The sequence below is a fragment of the Rattus norvegicus genome, chromosome 8, assembly GCF_021556685.1.
Source record: "Rattus norvegicus strain SHRSP/BbbUtx chromosome 8, alternate assembly SHRSP_T2T, whole genome shotgun sequence".
NCBI lineage: Eukaryota > Metazoa > Chordata > Mammalia > Rodentia > Muridae > Rattus > Rattus norvegicus.
Genome location: NC_141541.1, coordinates 122223701 through 122243012, shown reverse-complemented (window position 1 = coordinate 122243012; position 19312 = coordinate 122223701). Strand labels below are relative to the sequence as shown.

Sequence of the window (19312 nt, the reverse complement as noted above, 5' to 3'; positions counted from 1 at the left end):
TGGCTGTCTTAAAGGTGTTTTGTCAGTCCATTTCTGATGGATATTTGTAAGTCCCTGATTTGATGATGTTACCTTCCTGTCCGTCCGTCTGCCCATTCATTCATCTATCAGTATTTATTCTTTTATTTTGACTTCCTATATGCACAATCAGTTCAGTCATTCAAACACAAAACACGCATGTCTATCACAGACCGTTCCCCAGATCACACAGCACAGCGGGACAATAAAGACTATTAAAGACAGTAGGTCAGTAGGTCAGTGGTTACCCAGGCTGAGGATAGTTGAGGTGGGAGACCATGAGTAGCAAATGTTTATTTAAAAAAAGTCCTGTGTGTATGGGGAGGGGTGTGGAGTGATGTGGGTGTCAGGAGCACCACTGTGGGAGCACAGAGCGAAGAAGGTTTCATGGAGCACCACTGTGGGAGCACAGAGCGAAGAAGGTTTTGTGGAAAGTCTTCCCTCCTTTCCATCTTCACTTAGGATCCCAGGAATTGAACTCAGGTTGTCGGGCTATTCACATGGCAAGCGCTTTACCGCCGAGCCCTCTGTGGCCTGGGTTAAAGGCTTCCCCATAGAATAATGGCGACGTTCTACAGGTGACTGTCGTGACACAACTCCACGAATACGCTAAGATCTATTAATTTCTTAATGGCGGATTTATGGTATGGGATTATATCTCCATAAAGCTGTCATTTGAGAAATGTAAGGTTTGCGCTGGGGACAATGGACACAGCTATGTCCCCAGATATTTAGAACACTGACACAGGATTGTTTCAGCCTAGGAGTTCAAGGCTAGTTAAAAGAGTAATGCCTCACCCCAAAGAAACAGGGAGTCAAGGAGGGAAGAGAGGAAGAAAGGAAAGAAAAGGAGGGAGGGAGGAAGAAAAACTTCTTTAAACACGGAGTCTCTTTACATAGCCCTGACTATCCTGGAACTCACTCTGTAGACCGGGCTGGCCTTGAACTCACATAGATCTGCCTGCCTCTCCCTCCTGAGTGCTGGGATTAAAGGCATGCTTCACCACAGCTATCACAGAAAGAAACTTTTTTTAAAGGATTTTAATGTCTTTCTTTCTTTCTTTCTTTTTTCTTTTCTTTTTTTTTTTTTTTTTTTGCCTGCACAAGGGTTTTGACTGGATGTATGTCTGCGTACCACATGTGTACAGTGCCTCTGGAAGCCAGAGGAGAGCATCAGATCCCTTAGCCAGAATTTCAGATGGTTATTAGCTGCCTGTGTAGGCGCTAAAAATGGAGCCGAGGCCCCCGGAAGGAGGAACAAGCGCTCTTAATGGCGGAAGCCTCTCTCCAGCCCCAAAGAGTGCTTTTGAGTAGGGTTTGATTTGCCTCATCGTACATGAAGCCTTTTGTCTTCATCGACGTGTGCTTTTATTTTTATCCCCAGTGGCCTCACGTGATGATGTCTCTCCAGTGCTCCCACGGCCCGGTCGTGACCATCCCTGACCCTGTGACCCCCTTCCCGCCCCTCATTTGGCATGACAGCTGTTCTGTGGCAGATAATATCCGCCCCGCTCCACCCCTTGTTTGGCATGTAAAACGTGTTGGTGTACATCTTGGTCCGACGCCAAGGGCTTCCCTTCCCGACTTTTCCCATGTGGGTGATTGCTTCGCTCCTCACACATGGTGCTGGTATTAGCTAATGACAGGCCCTCCTATTGACACAACTCAACGAGCGGCAGAGTTTAAAAATAACACTCAGAGGTAGGGGTTATTTCGCACTGCTGAAACAGCTGGACCAGCACAGTTCCCAGGGAAACCAGAGGCACTGTTCAAACAACCTCGGGACCTGGAAGAGGGTCACATGCCAGCTTGTGTGAATAGAGAGGACCTTCCCACACAGTGGCAAGACTTCGTGGGAAGGAAGTGAGAACACAGAGCCAGCGGAGAATGCATGTGTGTGTACACGTGCACACCGCATACATGTATGATGGTGTGTGCACACACATGGCGGTTGAGTTAGTGGGAATAACTCCTTAGAGCCTTGTGTGTGGGAGGAAGGTGACCCCAGAGGCATGTTCTGCTAAAGAAGCAATGCTCCCTCCCTGGTGGACAGTCCCCATCACATTATCCCCAAGTCCCATCTGGGTCTGGTTTCAAAGGAAACCTGACCTGCTTTCTGCTATGCTGCTTTGCACGTGGGCTAATTTCAACCCTCGATGGCAGAGGAGTGTTCATGACACCGTCTGTCCTGTTTACTGTGGGTCCTAGCTTCAGTTCTGCTACAGATGGCTTTTGTGAGCATTTACCTGTATCCTGAAGGCTTGGTCCCAAGGCGGTGCAGGCAGGAAGGCGTAGGAGGAGGCGGGGACTGCTGGGACCTGAGGCCAATGCAGGTGTGCTTCTTTTATTTTAATTACACGTGTTTATTTGTTTATTGATTGTGTGGGGGCACACATTTGAAGATTAGAGGACAACTCTGGGTTGGATCCCTCCTTCCACCCTGAGAACCTGGGTCCCATTCCCCTGGGATAGAAGGAAAATGACTCCTGTAAGCTGTCTTCTGATCTCCACAGACATGTGCACACACATACACACATGTGTGCACAGGCACATATACACATGTATGTACGCACATTAAATAAATAAGCAAATCATTTTTAAAAGTTAGAGAGTGGGGGGGGAGGATGGGGAGGGGAACACCCATAGAGAAGGGAAGGGGGAGGGGCTAGGGGGATGTTGGCCCGGAAACTGGGAAAGGGAATAACACTCAAAATGTAAATAAGAAATACTCAAGTTAATAAAAAAAAAAAGTTAGAGAGTGGAAGAGATCTTTTCTTTCTTTCTTTTTTTAAAGATTTATTTATTTTATGTATGAGTACACTGTCATTGTCTTCAGACGCACCAGAAGAGGGCATGGGATCTCATTACAGATGGTCATGAGTCACCATGTGGTTGCTGGGATTTGAACTCAGGACCTCTGGAAGAGCAGCCAGTGCTCTTAACCACTGAGCCATCTCTGCAGCCCGGGAAGAAATCTTTTAATAAGTTTCCCTTGTGCAGACTCTAGGCCTCAATTCTCTTGCTCTGGCCCTAAAAATGTTACTGTCCTTGCAACTGAGGGAGGGAATCTTCCAGAAAGAACGTCTCCACCTGTTTTCAGGAAGAAAAGGCAGCGTTGAGGTGTTCTTTCTTCCGTCTGCTATTCTTCAGGCGTGTTCTTTAAACTTAGAATAATCCATACACCAAGGCGGCATGTTGGGGGGTTGCACAACTGTCTACATGCTTAGCTCATATGACAGCAGGGTCTTCTCCCAGCATTCATAAGGACACAGATCTGTGACCACCCTGGTGGCTCATTACAGGCAGATTTAAAAATAGACCAAAGAGTGCCTTGGAAACTTGGGAGCTGAATAATAGATGAATTGTTATTGGCTTTGAAATCCAGCCCAATCCTCTGTTCCTCTGACAAAAGCCACCTCACCTATTTCTAGAATAGAAGAGTGGACTTAAAAAAAAGGAAAGGAATTAAAAAAAAAAAAAAACACTTAAGGAAGGCAAATGTCACAGTGGGTATCCAAATGAACAAGGCGGTTTCTGCACTAGGCTACAGAGCTTTTCATCCATCACATCACAGATTTCATCACAGCCCTCCTAGTGAGCTCATTGTCTCCCAACGGGTGAGAGCCGGAAGCCAGAGGCTGCTCAGGTTAAAAAGGGTTTTGAAGTTTATTTTTTATGTCCCTATGAACTAGCTCCTCCCCTACAGTATTTCCGAATTTGACTTTTTTTCTTTTCTTTTCTTTTTCTCTTTTCCTTTTTAGAGACAGGATCTCATTGTGTTTGTACGTATGGGTTTGGTTTTTTTCCCCCTGGAAGTACTGAATTATTTCCCCACAGTAGTACTTAACTTCGTCCCTAACTCACCACCCCAGACATACTCTTGTCACTGAGGGAGTCATGAGGAGTCAGTGTCTGACTGAAATGCCTGGCTGACCATTTAAGGGACTGCCTTTGTTACAGTTACTCTTCCTGTGAAGAGGAGAGGTGTGTTTGGTTTGGTTTGGTTTGGTTGACATATCCTGAGTCACAGTCCACTGAGTGAAACCACGACAGGAACTCAATCCAGGTTGTTACCTGGAGGCAGGAGCTGATGATGCCGAGGTTAGGGAGGGATGCTGCTCGCTGGCTTGCTCCTTATGGCTTGCTCAGACTGTTATCTTGTAGCATCTAGGACCACCAGCCCCACCCATCATCCGCTGGGTACTTTCACAGCAATCACTAATTAAGAAAATGGCTTACAGACTTGCCTACCTCCTCTTTGTATGAAGTCATTTTCTCAATTGAAGGTCCCTCCAGAGATGGCACCAGCTTGGGTCAAGTTGATGTAAAGGGAGCCAGCACAGCCACCAAGCAGACACAAATGTGTGCCCTCTCCTTGTAGCTGAGGCAGTCAGTGATTCCAATCCACATGGGTTCCCTGACAAGACTGTGGCACACAGCCAGCTCAGAATGACTGGCTTGGAACCAGCTCTCAGGAGCACAGGCAAACCAGCTAGGACCCCTGTGGAAGCCGGGCTCTCAGGGTCTCTTCTCTGGCCTCTGAGGCCATGTCATATGGAAATGCATCCTTCCAGGGACCACAGCTATTTGATTCCATGAATGAATGTTCCTCCCTACCCAGACATTGCCAAGAAATGGGTTTTGTTTTGGTTTTTTGTTTGTATGTTTGTTTGTTCTTAGTTTGGGGGGGGTTGTTGTTATTTTATTTTTATGGGCAGTTTTTGTTTGTTTTGATTTTGGTTGATTGGTGTTTTGATAGTTTGTTTTTGAGGCAGGGTCTGACTATGTAGCCCTGGCTGGCATGGAATTCACTGTGTGGACCAGGCTAGCCTTAAACTGTCAGAGTTCTGCCTGCCTCTGTCTCCCAAGTGCTGAGATAAGAAGGTGGGCACCACTATGCCTGACCTGCCCAGAGATTTTAAAGATGTGCCCATTCTGTCACACTGCCCCCAGGATACATTTCCAAAAATACCTCTAAACCCATGTCTGTCTGCTCAGTGAATAAACCTGGAATCCCTTCACAGAGCTGCCCCCAGCTACTCTCTTCTGCTTCGTCTCCCTCTGCCAGCCCAACTGTTGCCAACGTCCTCAACGAGGGTGCCTGGAATGCAGACACTCCGCACAGAATCATCCGTGGCTTCCCTGCATGAATATCAGCATGTCTTGCCGTGAACCTGCTTCCTTGACCCCTTGCAGGCTGTGCGCCTGCTTTAGTTTTCTGCTTGCCGCATCTCCCAGGCGACACGGTCAGGGAAAAGAGACTGCATTGTCTTGCATGTGTGCTTTGGCCTGGTGCAAGGTCACTGGTTGTCTTGGTGTCTGCTAACCTTCCTGACCCACACCCTCGGTAGCCAGAAGAATGGACAGACACAGCTTTTCACAGATGTGCTGACTAGGGAAGGATGTTAAAGCTCGCTCGGAGACAAGATCATAAAGTCATTAGACACCCAGGCAGATTCTCTGTATTCTCTTGTGGACCCCTCACTTTCCTATGGTCTTGCAAGTTTGTTTTAATTAGAAGCAGTCTTCTAGGGAGGAAGAAAAGGCTTTCTTCAAATGGCGAGCTTCACCTAGATTTAGAAGCTACATTGTTTATGGGTTTTAAAACATATCATTTTAGAAGGAAAATGTCTGCATGTTCAGTGCAGTCCAGTCTCTCCATAGTTTCAATGCCACATTTTTGCAGAAATAGACAATTAAAAAAAAAACCTTTGAAATTCATGTGGGATCTAGAAACTCCCTATACATGGGAGATGAGGACCTGTGGATCCTGCCAGAAGTTTCTGGGGCAGAAAGATCTTCAAACCTATGCTTGGAGGCCAGCCCTCTCTGGAGTTCTTCTTCCTTTCTTCCTTAATGAGTCTACCTTCCTCTGCTCCCTCCCTGTCCTGCTTTCCTTGATGTTCTTGGGCATGAGACAATGAACTTAGACGCCGATGACTCCTGGTGGCTTTGGAGACCACTGATTATCGGGCACTCCAGTCAAGGTTCTCCCCTCCCTTCCCCAGTTAGCCTCCCCCACAGCCCAGAAAGACTGTGGGAAAAGACCTCCATCCTGTCTCAAAGAACCCAGATTAATGGGAGAGCAACATCTCACGCAGAGGCTAATGGAGCAGGGACTGAGCACAGCTGTGGGAGCCAGTGTCTCTCCATAGGAGGGGAGACACTGGTCTGTATTATTTTACCTGAGTTTCTTTCTTCCTTAAAATTATGTGTCTATGTGTGTGGATAGATGATAGATAGATAGATAGATAGATAGATAGATAGATAGATAGATAGATAGATAGATAGATAAATAGATAGATAGATGTGTGTCTATGTGTGGGTATATGTACGTGTGTGTATGTGTGTGTGTGTGTGTGTGTGTGTGTGTGTGTGTGTGTGTGTGTGTGTATGAGTATAGGTTCCTTTGAAGGCCAGAGGTATCAAATTCTCTTGGAGCTACAGGCTGTTGTGAGCCTGTCAATGTGGACACTGGGAATTAAACTTGGGTCCTCCAAAAGCTCATTGCATACTCTTAACCACCGAGGAATTTCTTCAGCTCCAAACTGAGGGCTTCTTACCCTCCTGCCTCCACTCCCTATGTACTAGAGTTACAGCCGAGCCCACCATATTTGTTTTATGTGGAGTGAGGCACCAAACCTTGGGCTTCACACCTTGGCTAGAGGTGCACTCTACCAGCTGAGCTAAGTCCTCAGCCCTCTCTGTCCTTCCATGAGCCTGTATCTCTCTTTTTCCCTTTAAGCCTTTCCTTTTCCCTCACCTTCTCTGTTGTCGTTGTTGTTGAAACACTTTATTCAGAGGCTTGGGAAATGTCGGAGAAGAAAACACCACTCACAGAGGGAAAATGCTGAATCAGCTAGAGCCGAAAGTCAAGTTGGCACCAGAATGCTTCACCCAAGTCTAACACTCAGTGCCAGCCTTGGAGCATCAGGGAATCAGGACAGAGTCGTCACCACAGGATCCTTTGTTCTTGAAGACTTTCTGGTTTGCCCGATGCCTTTCCCTTTGGTGACTGGATGGGAGCATAGCATTCCTCACTGATTGACCACACTCATTGTGATGATGCGTGCTCTTTGGGAGGTCTGAGAGCTTAGAGCTGGCTCATTGGTGTCTGTGCTGGACAGTTCTATGTCAGCCTGACACAAGCTAAAGTCATCTGAGAGGGGCAAACCCTTGAGAACATGCCTCCATAAGATTGGGATGTATGGAAGCGTGCGATCAGGGTGTGAACAAACCTGTAGGGAATTTTCTTAATTAGTGATTAGTGGGGGAGGGCTCAGCCCATTGTGGGTGGGGCCATCCCTGAGCTGGTGGTCCTGGGTTCTACAAGAGAACAGGCTGAGCAAGCCGGAAAGCAGCACCCCTCCATGGCTTCTGTATCGGCTCCTGCGTCGAGGTTCTTGCCTTGTTTTAATTCCTGTCCTGACTTCCTTCAGTGATGGACTACAATGTGTATGCCCAATAAATCCTTTCCCCTTCAGCTTGCTTTCTGGTCCTGGTGTTTCATTGCAGCAATGGTAACCCTAACTGAGTCAGTGTCTAAGACCCTGATGCATGGGGCACTCTATGGGAAAGGAGAAGAGGGGGAGGAAACAAGGGAGAGAAGAAGAAAGGGGAGGCATGGGGGAATGAGGGACGGGGTAGTCCCTGGACCTACCTGAGCACAGGACGGTGACGCCCCCTTGCCCTGCCTCTTCCTGTCACTGCTGAATGACAGGTCTAGATGGAGCCTGCGTGTCTGTGTCCTTAACTGGTGCTGGACCTCCCTGTCTGGGACCACACACTTGGAGAGCCTGGCTGATTGCAGCAAAATGAATGGCTGGGACAGAGACTGTATGGGACTCAAAGCCCACGACGTTCATCACGCAGCCGTGACGAGAAGGAGTGCGCCAACTTTACCGCAGCATTTCATTCTCCTGAGCACCACGGTTCTAATTACAGTTCCTGGCCCTCCATTTTACTGCCAGGGACTCTGAGAGCCCTTACTGCCAGCGTGCGGGTTTGTGCAAAGCATTTGGTTATGTTTGGTGAAGGGATTAGACGTGAGACCGGTGCCCTCTGCAGAGTTCCATGGAACTTGGTACACTGGTAACGTTATTCTCTCCAGTGTCACCACTCACCAGAGATCGGGCGCAGGCCTCCGGCCGCATGCAAATCTGCTTCAGTGAGCCAGCCAGTCTATCCTGGTTCCTTACGGGCGCTCGGAGAGTTCAAAGGCAGCTGCGTCCATGGTGACAGGTCATAGGGGCTGCCCAATGCTGCCTACATTCAGCCTTTAGACAAATTGTAGCCCTCATCTCATATGCACATTCCTGTTCCACTGCCTGCTGGGAATAACAGAGTCCTGTGGTACGGCCTCCACATAGGACTTTTTGATCATGAACTGTCAGAATAATCTAAGTCCCAAGTTCTTAGCACCACCATGGCTAAGACCCCACAGCGGTACTGAGGAAAAGCTGGAGTGTGTGACACCCTTCAGAGTTAAGAACAAAATTCATATGGTTTGAAACCTGCTCTCCTGAGGCAACCTGGGTCCACCCAGGAGCCAGACCCCTAAATCCCATACCTCTAGTCCCTCATTTCCAAGACTGGACACAGAGAGCCTATGCGCCCTGTTAGAGATGCCACCAAGGCCCGAGGCCCTGGGTGCATTCTCCCGCGGATGTGTCCCAAGGCTCTGCTGTAGCTCTTGAAGATTTTACCTCAGTAAAATCTCTGCAAGAGCATCACATGGAGTAAAAGAATCTGGGATTACGTCGGCCTTCTGGGTCCTTTTCTCCGGCGAGATGGAGCAAGGTCGATGCTAACAGCGGAAGTCAAGTCCTTCCACCACCTGCTTCATACCAGTCAGACAGCCCACTCTGGTCTGTCGGGGTTCCGCTAGCCTGGTCATCCATCAGCAATGTGAAGGTGCCCCCTAGTGGATAAACAGAGGTGGTCACCGTGCATGCTGACAGACCCTGAGAGACGGAAGCGATGAAGGGCTGGCTGAGAGTCCCTGACTCTGAAAGGTAAACTGAGCAGATGTGGGGAGGCAGCAGGTGGGAGTCAATGTGGGTTCCAGAAGGAAATGCACCTTTCTTTCTCTTACAGTCTCCAGCATCCTGTATTAATAACCTGATTTGTTTGTGGGGGGAAAAAATGTCGGACAAAACCCTGTGTGGGCGCGTGCATGTGTGCACGTGTGCACATGCATGTATTTTCTGAAGCAGAGCGTGTGGAGTGTGAATCAGGAGCTGGCAGGCATTTTCTGTGAAGGTGGCCATGTTAGGCTTCGTGCAGGAGGCTGTCTTTTAGGCACGAAATCACAGGCAACAGGCGAGGGAACGAGCAGGGCTGTGTCCGTCGGCAGCACGAAACGGGTTGTGTGAGCTGAGGTCATAGCTCCATTAGTAAAGCACCTGTCTCGAAAGCATGAGGACCTGAGTTCCATCCCCAGCATTCACCGGTAAGAAAATAGGCATGGCGGTGCGTGTAGGTATGGGAAGTCAGAGACAGGAGGTCAGGAGTGACGAACCCCAGGTTCCAGGGAGAGACCCTGAGTGGCTCCTGAGGAACAAAACCTAGAATTCACACACACACACACACACACACACACACACACACACACACACACACAGAGAGAGAGAGAGAGAGAGAGAGAGAGAGAGAGAGAGACAACAGACACACACCACCACCGCCACCACCACCACCACCACCACCATCAATTGATTTATGCTATGAGCTATCTGTAGTCACAGTCATCATTGGTCAACTGTGTTAAATCAGACCTGAATAGTGTGTCATTAAGGACGCTGTGCCTCTCTCCTATCTGTGACCTAAATACCCGGCACCATGCACAATTGAGAGTCAGTGCCCAGGGAGCACGTTGCTAACCCAGATGGCTCTGATTGACCTCTGTAACTTAGCGACTTCACCACAGAATTTCCCAGAATTCTCTGAGTGATAAAAAATGTGCTCTCTGAATCGGCCATTTAAAGCGTCACAGTGGATAGGGAGTAGCTGCCGTCCCTGCTTTCTTTTCCAATCTGTCTCTGACTACAATGAACCGGGCTGTAATGTGAGAGGCCAGTGGGCCAAACTGCTTTGTTTAGCACGAAGAAAGCCACCACAGAAGTGGGAGGCTGGCCTGGGTGACACGGACTCGGGCACTTATGACGCCGACTGCTGCACAGCTTAGAGATGTATTATAAGGGATTTGTTTTTAAAATTTATTTTTATTATGTGTAAGTGGGGATATGTCAACGTGAGTGTGCATTTGTGGGTGTGTGCATGTGTACAACACCTTGCTAATGGCTGTCTCCGTGTTCCACTCTTCTCCTTCCCCCTCTCTTCGCTCCACCTCTGCTACTCTGCAGGTCCTGGGACTGTTGGTGTGGACGCTGATCGCTGGCACCGAGTATTTCCGAGTCCCTGCTTTTGGCTGGGTAATGTTTGTAGCTGTCTTTTACTGGGTCCTCACCGTCTTCTTCCTCATTGTCTACATCACCATGACTTACACCAGGATTCCCCAGGTGCCCTGGACCACAGTGGTAAGGATACCTCAGGGGCTGCCCCTGCCCAGGTGGGACAGCAAGTGTCTTCTTGTGGATTTGGGGACCCCTCTGCTCACGTGGGGCAGGCCAGTGCTGGAGACGCCAGCAGCAGTATATGGTTCCTGCTTGCCCAACGGCCCGAGGACGAAGCCAGCACACCTAGGAACGAACAGGCTCCCAAACAAACTGAGTCGAGGGAAACTGTCACGGTACACAGTGTCACCAGCAAAGAGGTGTGTCAGGGCCACCTTGTCCCCTGATCATCCTTCCTTCTAACTCTGTACATCACGGTTCTATGTGCATGACTAAAGAAAAAGGAACCTGACAGGGGCTGTTAAAACCAACACATGGCGTCTGGGTGAAACCAGAGTGTGGGAAGCCTTGATCTCTATGCCCTGTATAGCAAAGAAAACACAGTGTGGTAGATGGGTCCCGGAGTGTAGCTGTGGCGGGAGACCTACCTGGCATGTTCGTGGTCTCGTATTTAAACCGCAGTACCACAGACACACAGATAAAATTACGTGAGTGTCTTCCCACTTAGAAACAAGAATAGTTAAGGGTTTTGGATTTTTTTGGCCCCGCTCCAGGCAGCATGCGATATACAGGTTAGACAACGGTGATCACGCAGTCTTCTGATAAGAGCCTGCAGTCTGGATAGGGAATTGGATAGGTCATACCAGTCAGGAGAGGGCTTGCCTGGCACACGCAAAGCCCTGGGTTCAATACTTGGCACCACATAAAGAGGCACCGTGGCTTAGATCTATAATGTCAGCATCTGGGAAGTAGAGTCAGGAGGATCAGAAAGTCAAGATCATCGTTTTCGGCTGCATACAGAGTTGGAGACCAGCCTGCACTGCAGGAGGCCTTTTTTTTTTCTTTTTTTCTTTTTTTTCTTTTTTTCGGAGCTGGGGACCGAACCCAGGGCCTTGCGCTTGCTAGGCAACGCTCTACCACTGAGCTAAATCCCCAACCCCGCAGGAGGCCTTGTTTCAGACACACAGACATACGGACGCACAGATAGATATGGTGGCACATGCCTATAATTCTAGCAATTTCAGAACTTGGGAAACTAAGGCAAGACGATCTCAAGTTTGAATCCTAGCTGGCCAAATAGTGGGTTCAAGGTCATCATTTAAAATGATAATAAATTTCTTTTATAGTGGTACCACATGTACACGTGTATAAAACAATGCAAAAGACATACTATGTTTGTTTCCAACTAATGCACACACATGCACACGCGCACACACACACACACACACACACACACACACACACGCACGCACACACTCACTCCCGTGCACCACCACTCTGGCTCAGTGCCTTGAAAGCCATCCTCCTCCGGAGCTGCGGCCGATGGCCTTCACACACTGCTGTCATTGTTCAAAGTGTACCTGCCCCTCTCCTTTCTGAGCTGCCTCTAGAGTTCAAGTAAACCCAGCCAGAAACAAGTCTCCTTTTACTTTTCAAAACAGGTTAACTTGCAATTGTTTTCCCACACCCCAGAGCAAAGATTCTCCGTTGGCGTTTTCAGGCGCCTGTATCTGGGTCTGAAAGCCATCCCAAGTGAGGTGCCTGTGCCCATCTAGGAGCACGCAGGTGGCCCTGGGGATCAGTGACCTGATTCCCCTAGGACACTGGGAAGGGCAGACTCAGTAGGATGTTGGATTCAAAAAATAGCCAATTCTTTGGTATAATAGTGGCTGTGACAACCCAATAGGAGAGGACAATAAAGGGCGTGAGATGGGGCTGGGCGTGTAGCTCAGTGGGTGGGATCTTTGCCTAGTGTGCATGAAGCCTGGGTCCCGGCCCCAACACCCTATAAACTGCGTGTGGTGTATACGCCTGTAATCCCGGCCCTCAGGAGATGAGGCTAAAAGATTCTCAGATAAATGAGTCGGAGGCCAGCCTGGGCTACGTTGAGACGTAATGTCAAAATTAAAATGAATGAATTGCCCCTTCTGGTAGCTGAGACTCCGTTAGCCCTTGCCGGCCAGAGCTGGAGATGTAGGAGAGGAAGGGAATGCTAGCTCTGTCTTCCACATCCTTCCTCCTCCCTCTCAGCTGCCACCAGGGCTGGGGCCTGCTCCTTCCCAGCCACCTGCCCAGGTGAGCCTTACGCCTGACTGACTACTGGTGTAGAAGAGGGTGTGATGTGTCTGGCCCCTGTGTCATTGACACTGGGAGAGGTCTTGATCCTCTTAGCTGGGGTGCACCTGTGCCCAGGAACACCTCCTAACCCCATAGAGAACAGAAAGACCTGGAGGTGACCAGAGTTCCTGTGGGGCTGGAAGGAGGCAGCCAGACAGGCTCTGACTGCTTCCACTCTTCCCATGATGGAGGAAAGAACTCTCGAGTTACTAATTTTGGGTCACGTGTCTCAAGGAGAATAGTTGGCCATCTCAGGGGTTTACTGTCTGCAGACCTGTTGTTCCTGCTGATATCTAGAGGACTTGTCTGAGGTGGCCTCTAAGGGACCTTTTTGTCTTCACAAGGGGAAAGGAAGTGGAGAATCAGTCCATACCCATGATGATCCTCACATCCAGGAGGCTGAGACAGGATGGCCTGTTCCAGGCTAGCCTGGGCTACAGAGGGAGGCTCAAATACCCAAACCCAAGACTGACTACATGGATGAGCAGGGAGAGGTGCTTGCCTCCAAGAGTGATGCCCAGGGTTTGATCCCTGGGACCCACATGGTGGGACGGGGATACCAAGTCCCAAAAATTCTCTGACCTTTACTCACACACACACACACACACACAGAGAGAGAGAGAGAGAGAGAGAGAGAGAGAGAGAGAGAGCGAGCGCCTGGTACAAGCACATGCATATGCACAAAATGAATAAATGCAACTAAGGATTTTTGATCCTAGGAAGTCCTGCGCATAACCAAGTGTCAGCAAGACAGTTTAAAGCTTAAATCTAGGGGCTCGGTGGTTAAAAGCATATGCTGCTCTTCGCAGAGGGCCAACACTCAATTCCTAGCACCCACAGACAGCTCAAAACTGTCTCTAACTCCAGGTTTAGGTGATCCGATGTCCTCTTCTGGCCCCCAAGGGCACACTGCACATACATAATACCCAGACATATTATATTCAGGCAAACACGTATATTACAAGTAAAAGAAGAGGGGGAGGAGGAGGAGGAAGAGGAAGAGGAGGAGGAGGAGGAGGAAAAGCTTGCTTAAGTTGGCGCTCAGATGGTTCAGGTGACAAAGTGTTTCCCATACAAGCCTGCGTCAGATCTCTAGGAGCCATGGAAAAGTGAGTGGCAAGGTGGCTCAGCAGCAGGTGAAGGTATTTGTCACCAAAGCTGGCAGCCTGAGGTAACTCCCTGGGTTGCACATGGAAAGAACAAACTCCTGAATGTTGTTCTCCAACCACACACACACACACACACACACACACACACACACACACACACACACACACACACAGAGGGAGGGGGAGGGAGGGGGAGAGAGGGGGGGAGAGAGGAGGGAGGGAGGGAGGGAGGGAGGGAGGGAGGGAGGGAGGGAGGGAGGGAGGAGACTGGCTGACTATCACTTGATCTTGTTGATTTAGTGCCCTCCGCTACAAGGAACTTCTTTTTAAAAATATATACTTATTTTTTTATGTGTGTGTGCAGGAGCTCAGGGTCATCAGAAGAGGCGTCAAATCCTCCAAGAATAGAGTTACAAGTGGTTGTGTGCTGTCATGTGGGAGCTGGGAACCCAACCCCTCTCCAGCCCCTGACACGGGACTTCCTAAAACACTTCCAGCAGTTAGTGTCTAGTTTTGGCCCATAGCAACCTGCCAGGACACTGAAGGGACACTCTCCTGTCAGAAATAGGCATCTTTAAACTGAGGGGCCCCCATCACAGAAGCTGGAGGCTGAACAAAGAGAGGTAGGCCAGCCAAGCTTTCATCTGTGTGCACCTCCATCCCGGAGAATACAAAGTGCTTTCAGAGCGAAGCAGGATGGAATTTCAGGAGGGCACTCTGGCCTCCCTCTCCTTCCCTCCACAGAGAGCAGCTGGCCGCCTTTGTTAAGATTCTGTGTTCTCTGAAGCTCAGATCTATAGCACAGGGATGTTTGAGATCCAACAGGAGCTGGAAGGTCTAGCCTGGCTGAGCTGCACTGGGTCCCAGGCATTCATTTACAGCAGCAGTGGGGCCCCATGCTCCTTCCTCCGGTTTCACCTCAGTAGCCTTTTGGTTCAACCTCTGGAGCCATCTGAGGAGCTAGTTTCTTTGTTTTGTTGTTTGGAGTTTGTTTGAGACTGGGTCTCTTGGCCCAGGCTGGTCTCTAACTATGACCTTGAACTTCTCCCTACCCCCACCTCCAGCCTGCTGGGATTACAGGCATGCACCCATGATACCTGGGATATCCAGCACTAGGGAAGGAAGCCATGACTGCTCGCATGCCCGGCAAGCATCCTCCCACTGGCTACATCCTAGCTAGGACATTCTCTTTTTTCCTTAACCTTGTTCTGTCCAAATTGGAATCTGTTACCATTTGAATAGATTTGACTTTCTTTTAATGTTTTAGGCGATTTTTTTTTTTTTGTTTTGTCTTGTGTTGTTTGAGACAGGGTCTCCCTATGTAGCCCTGGCTGTCCTAGAACCCACTGTGTAGATGAGGGTTACCTCAAACTCACAGAGATCCACCTGCCTCTGCCTCCCAGGTGCTGAGATTGAAGGCATGCATCACCGTGCTTGGTCCCCCAACCGTTTTTTGAAAGGTGGGAAATATGTTATCTAATAAATGATGAGGGTATATGACCCTTTCTAAGTCCCTGGACATGAAACCAACAGTCGCAGGAACCATCCAGGGAAATGGGACCTACTCCGCTACCCTTTTTTCTTTCTTTCTCTCCTTCTTTCTTCCTTCCTTCCTTCCTTTCTGTCTGTCTGTCTGTCTGTCTTTCTAGGCTTAAATGACTAAAGGCAATTTATCAAGCAGTATACTAAATACATAGTGTCCATTTTTGTTCTCAACTTATAAAACTGAGCTATGGGGCTGGAGAGATGGCTCAGCGGTTAAGAGCGCTGACTGCTCTTCCAGAGGTCCCGAGTTCAATTCCCAGCAACCACATGGTGGCTCACAGCCATCTGGAATGGGATCCGACGCCCTCCTCTGGTGCGTCTGAAATGTACTCGTATGAAACTGAGCTATTTCTGCTGGATGTAAATTTTCAGTGACTCACTTGAGAACCGTTCCATCTCTGGTGGCATCGTGGGCTGGGGCTGCAGTGACACGCTCTCCTCTTGCTGCTGCCTCCTCTTGGTCTTCCCTAGCCGTCCACTTGGTTCCCTCATACGCCAGGGTACAGCTCCTGCCTGCCGTGAGCTCCCCTTCCCTCAACAGTCTGCCCCTCTTCACAGGGCCTGTGCTTTAACGGCAGTGCCTGCGCCTTATACTTCTCAGCTGCCATAGTGGACGCGTCGTCTGTCTCCCCAGAGAAGGAAGGTCACAACTTCAACAGCTGGGCGGCCTCCTCGGTGAGTGAGTCCTCCCAAACGCCACCCATATCCTCCTGGAACCTCTTCCCAAGGTCAGCCTGTTCGGGATCAGGGAGGGGGTCGTGTTATCTGCAAGAGACGAAGACCGCTTGCAGTAGCAGCAGAACAGCAGTTGACTGGTCGATAGCCAACAAGGCATTAAAACTTGTAGGCTGGGCTTGGGTTAACATACAGCAAGAATGAGCACGAATATGCCGTCTGCGGAGAGTGACGGCTGAAGCTATGGCGTACAATTGGGACCCTTGTAGGCCAGAATGAATCTTTAAAATAACAGTGGCAACCTCCCTTCCTGCAGCTGAGCCCCGCCTAGCTCCTCCTAACAGAGATGTGCAAATTGAGATTTGAGATCTGTAGACACAAGCATGGGCTAGGTGCACGCTGCAGCGGCTGGGGCTGGCTCACCTGGCGAGCTAGTGGCAGACATCCGAGGCCGATCCCTGTCTAAGGTTACCTGAACTAGATTAGGCGCCCACAGCTCCCATCATGACCCCTCAGTGAACTCCCTGAGGAGTCCTCAGACCTGTCCCAGGAACTCAGAGCAGCGAGGCCAGAACACACCAGGAAAGGAAACAGGGAGGGATGACCCAGTTGGTACTGGCGTGGGCCGCCACACCCAATGACCTGAGTTTGGTCCTGGCAACCCATATGGTAAAAAGAATAAGCAGATTTCCACAGTTGTTCTGACAGACACCTACATCAAGATGATGATGGCGGTGGTAATGATGTCGGGAAGTTTAAAGAAAAAGGCTTTCGAAGCAACAAAGTAGGTTTAGAGAAGGAACCCTAGATAGAATCCAGGGTACTTTGAGCACCAGACACAGTGGAGGGAAATGATCTTTTGCTAGTCAGGTCACGTGCTAAAGGTCTGAATCTACCACACTTCATTCTCCACAGTTCTTTGCCTTCCTGGTCACCATCTGCTATGCTGGAAACACATACTTCAGTTTCATAGCCTGGAGATCCAGGACCGCGCAGTGACGCTCCCTCCTCAGATAACGGAGAAGAAGACACACACCAGGATGAATCCCACTGTTAAAACAAAACAAAAGACAGTTGTAGCTATAATGTATATTGCCCCAGAATTGTATTTAACTAAAGTTTTTATATCTTAGTTAAATTAGCTCTCAGTGTCTCGTTACAGTTAAGCTGGATATTTACTTGGGGAGTGTTGTGGCTTCTAATGAATCCTGAGGTCTCCTGATGTCCTCCTAGGCTTTATTTTCTTATACAATGTAAAAATAAATTGCTGAATGTTAAGAAGGTGGAGTTTGTAAAGCTAACGCTTGAGATTACACTGGTTTCATGCATGTGTCCCTGGATGTGTGCTATGTATGGCTATGGGGGGCAGTGTGCAACTGAGGTCAGGAGTGAGTTCTCTCCTTCCGCCCTACATGTCCCAGGGATAAGATTCAGGGCTTCAAGCTTGGCTTCAGGGTCCTCTGCCCACCAATCCATCTTACTGGCCCAAAGATAACTTTTCATTATGAAAATATATTTTGATTTTTAATTGTGTGTGTGTGTGTGTGTGTGCGCGCGCGCGCGTGCGCTCACATGCACATGTCTGTCTGTCTGTCCATCAGTCTGTGCAGGACGTCAAATCGATGTAGCTGGTGTTTAGGCAGCTTTGAGCTTGGGTCCCCTGCAAAAAGCAGTGTGCGGCTCTTACCTGCTGAGCTATCTCCCCAAATCTAAGGTTGAAGAGAGCAGATTAAATGGTGCAATGCCTCAGCTAAGGTTGAGTGTGGCTGATAAGGGACACTGGTACTAGGAAAGCTTTCAGGGCTGCTCAAGCAGCCATATTTGTCAGAAAACACTTGTCCTTAGTCAGCAGGGCAGGGTGGCAAGAGGGACCCATTTCTTCTGAGAACCACAGGTGCCCATGACTCTCACACGCTAGCTCGTACCCTAGCGGCATCAAATGAGACATGGCCTTGGGCTCAGCAATGAGCTCTTGCAAAGAGGTACTGCCAGGGCAGGGGCTAGTTTGTTCTAGAACATGTTCAAATGAGTAGCCATTGAAAGGATCAGTAGGTACAGGCACCTTTAAATCATTTAGCTGAGGGCTGAGGAGATCGCACAGTCGTCATGCCAGCAGAGGACCTGGTTTTGTTTTCCGGAACCCACATCAAAAACAGAAACACTTAGAATGAGTACCCAAGTGCCCCAAGTTCAATGCCTGGAAAAATGGTGCGCAGGTATGAGCCCTGCTAAGAAGTGGAGCATCAGGAGTTCAAGGTTAGCCTGAGGCTACGTCAACCCACCCCCCATCCCCATAAAAATGTCAGGCTTGGTAGTTCTATTATATTTTGGTTGTGAGCCCAGCCTTTAACAGCTGAGCCGTCCTGGTGGTGCGTTATAAGCCCAGCACTAGTAAGGTGAAGACTGGCGGACTCCTGGGAGTTCCAGTCTGCCGTCGAGACCTACTTGTGGAGCTCCGGGCTGTCAGACCCTGTCTAGCAAGAATGAGGAACTCTGTCTAAGGCTGTGCCTGTAAGTACACACACACACACACACACACACACACACACACACACACACACACAATTATCCTCTTGCTGACACCAGAGATGTGTGTACCAAAATGTCTCCACCCCTCAAATCATTATCATGACTCCAAGGTGACATCTTCTGAAGCTCCTATCAGATGGTGGAAGAACTCAGAGGAACCAGGCAGATGCACCGAGAGGAAGTGTTTTTAGGCAGGACAGTTCCTGCTGCTACAGGGGTAACGTTTCAACTCAGGTGTTTGGGTTTGGTTTTTTTTTTTTTTTTTTAAATAAAAGATAAACCACAGAAACGTCAGTGGGCAGGGCTGAAGGCGTGCCTGCGCCCTTTCAGTATGACATTCCACCGGCTTCTGGGGCTCTTCTTGGTGCTGATTCTTTCACAGTGCACTTGGGTTTGTCCTCCTGCTTATCTGGTTCTCCATGGCATCCCCGGACAGCCTGCCACTTGGAATAACAGAATAAAGCTTCCAGCGGTTCCCGTGGTTACCGCCCAGACTGTCGCTCCTTGCGATGTACCCAATCAATGTTGCTTGCTAGGCTGGTCTCAACGGGGAATGCACTCGCTGCCCACATGATCTAAAGCAGCCGTTCTCAACCTGTAGGTCAAGACCCCTTTGGAGGTCAAATGACCCTTTCACGTGGGTCACCTAAGACCATCAGAAAACACAATCCCACAACAGTTGCCAAATTACAGTTATGAAATATCAACGAAATGGTTTTATGATTGGGAGTCACCACAACATGAGGA

General features: G+C 49.2%; 1 protein-coding gene across 3 annotated transcripts in view; it reads left to right on the top strand.

Moving 5' to 3' along the window:
* Nucleotides 1-17314, top strand: part of Cmtm8 (CKLF-like MARVEL transmembrane domain containing 8) — a 64673-nt gene extending 47359 nt beyond the window's left edge. For 2 of the 3 annotated variants that reach the window (XM_087561557.1, NM_198754.2), the window contains exons 2-4: nucleotides 10380-10553; nucleotides 15920-16036; nucleotides 16952-17314. In XM_087561557.1, the coding sequence (XP_087417683.1) occupies nucleotides 10380-10553; nucleotides 15920-16036; nucleotides 16952-17035 (375 nt within the window). In that variant the 3' untranslated portion in view covers nucleotides 17036-17314. Of the gene's footprint in view, nucleotides 1-7738; nucleotides 9033-10379; nucleotides 10554-15919; nucleotides 16037-16951 lie in introns of those variants that run through there. The other variant, XM_087561558.1, reaches the window with a different exon arrangement.
* Nucleotides 17315-19312: the final 1998 nt, after the last annotated feature.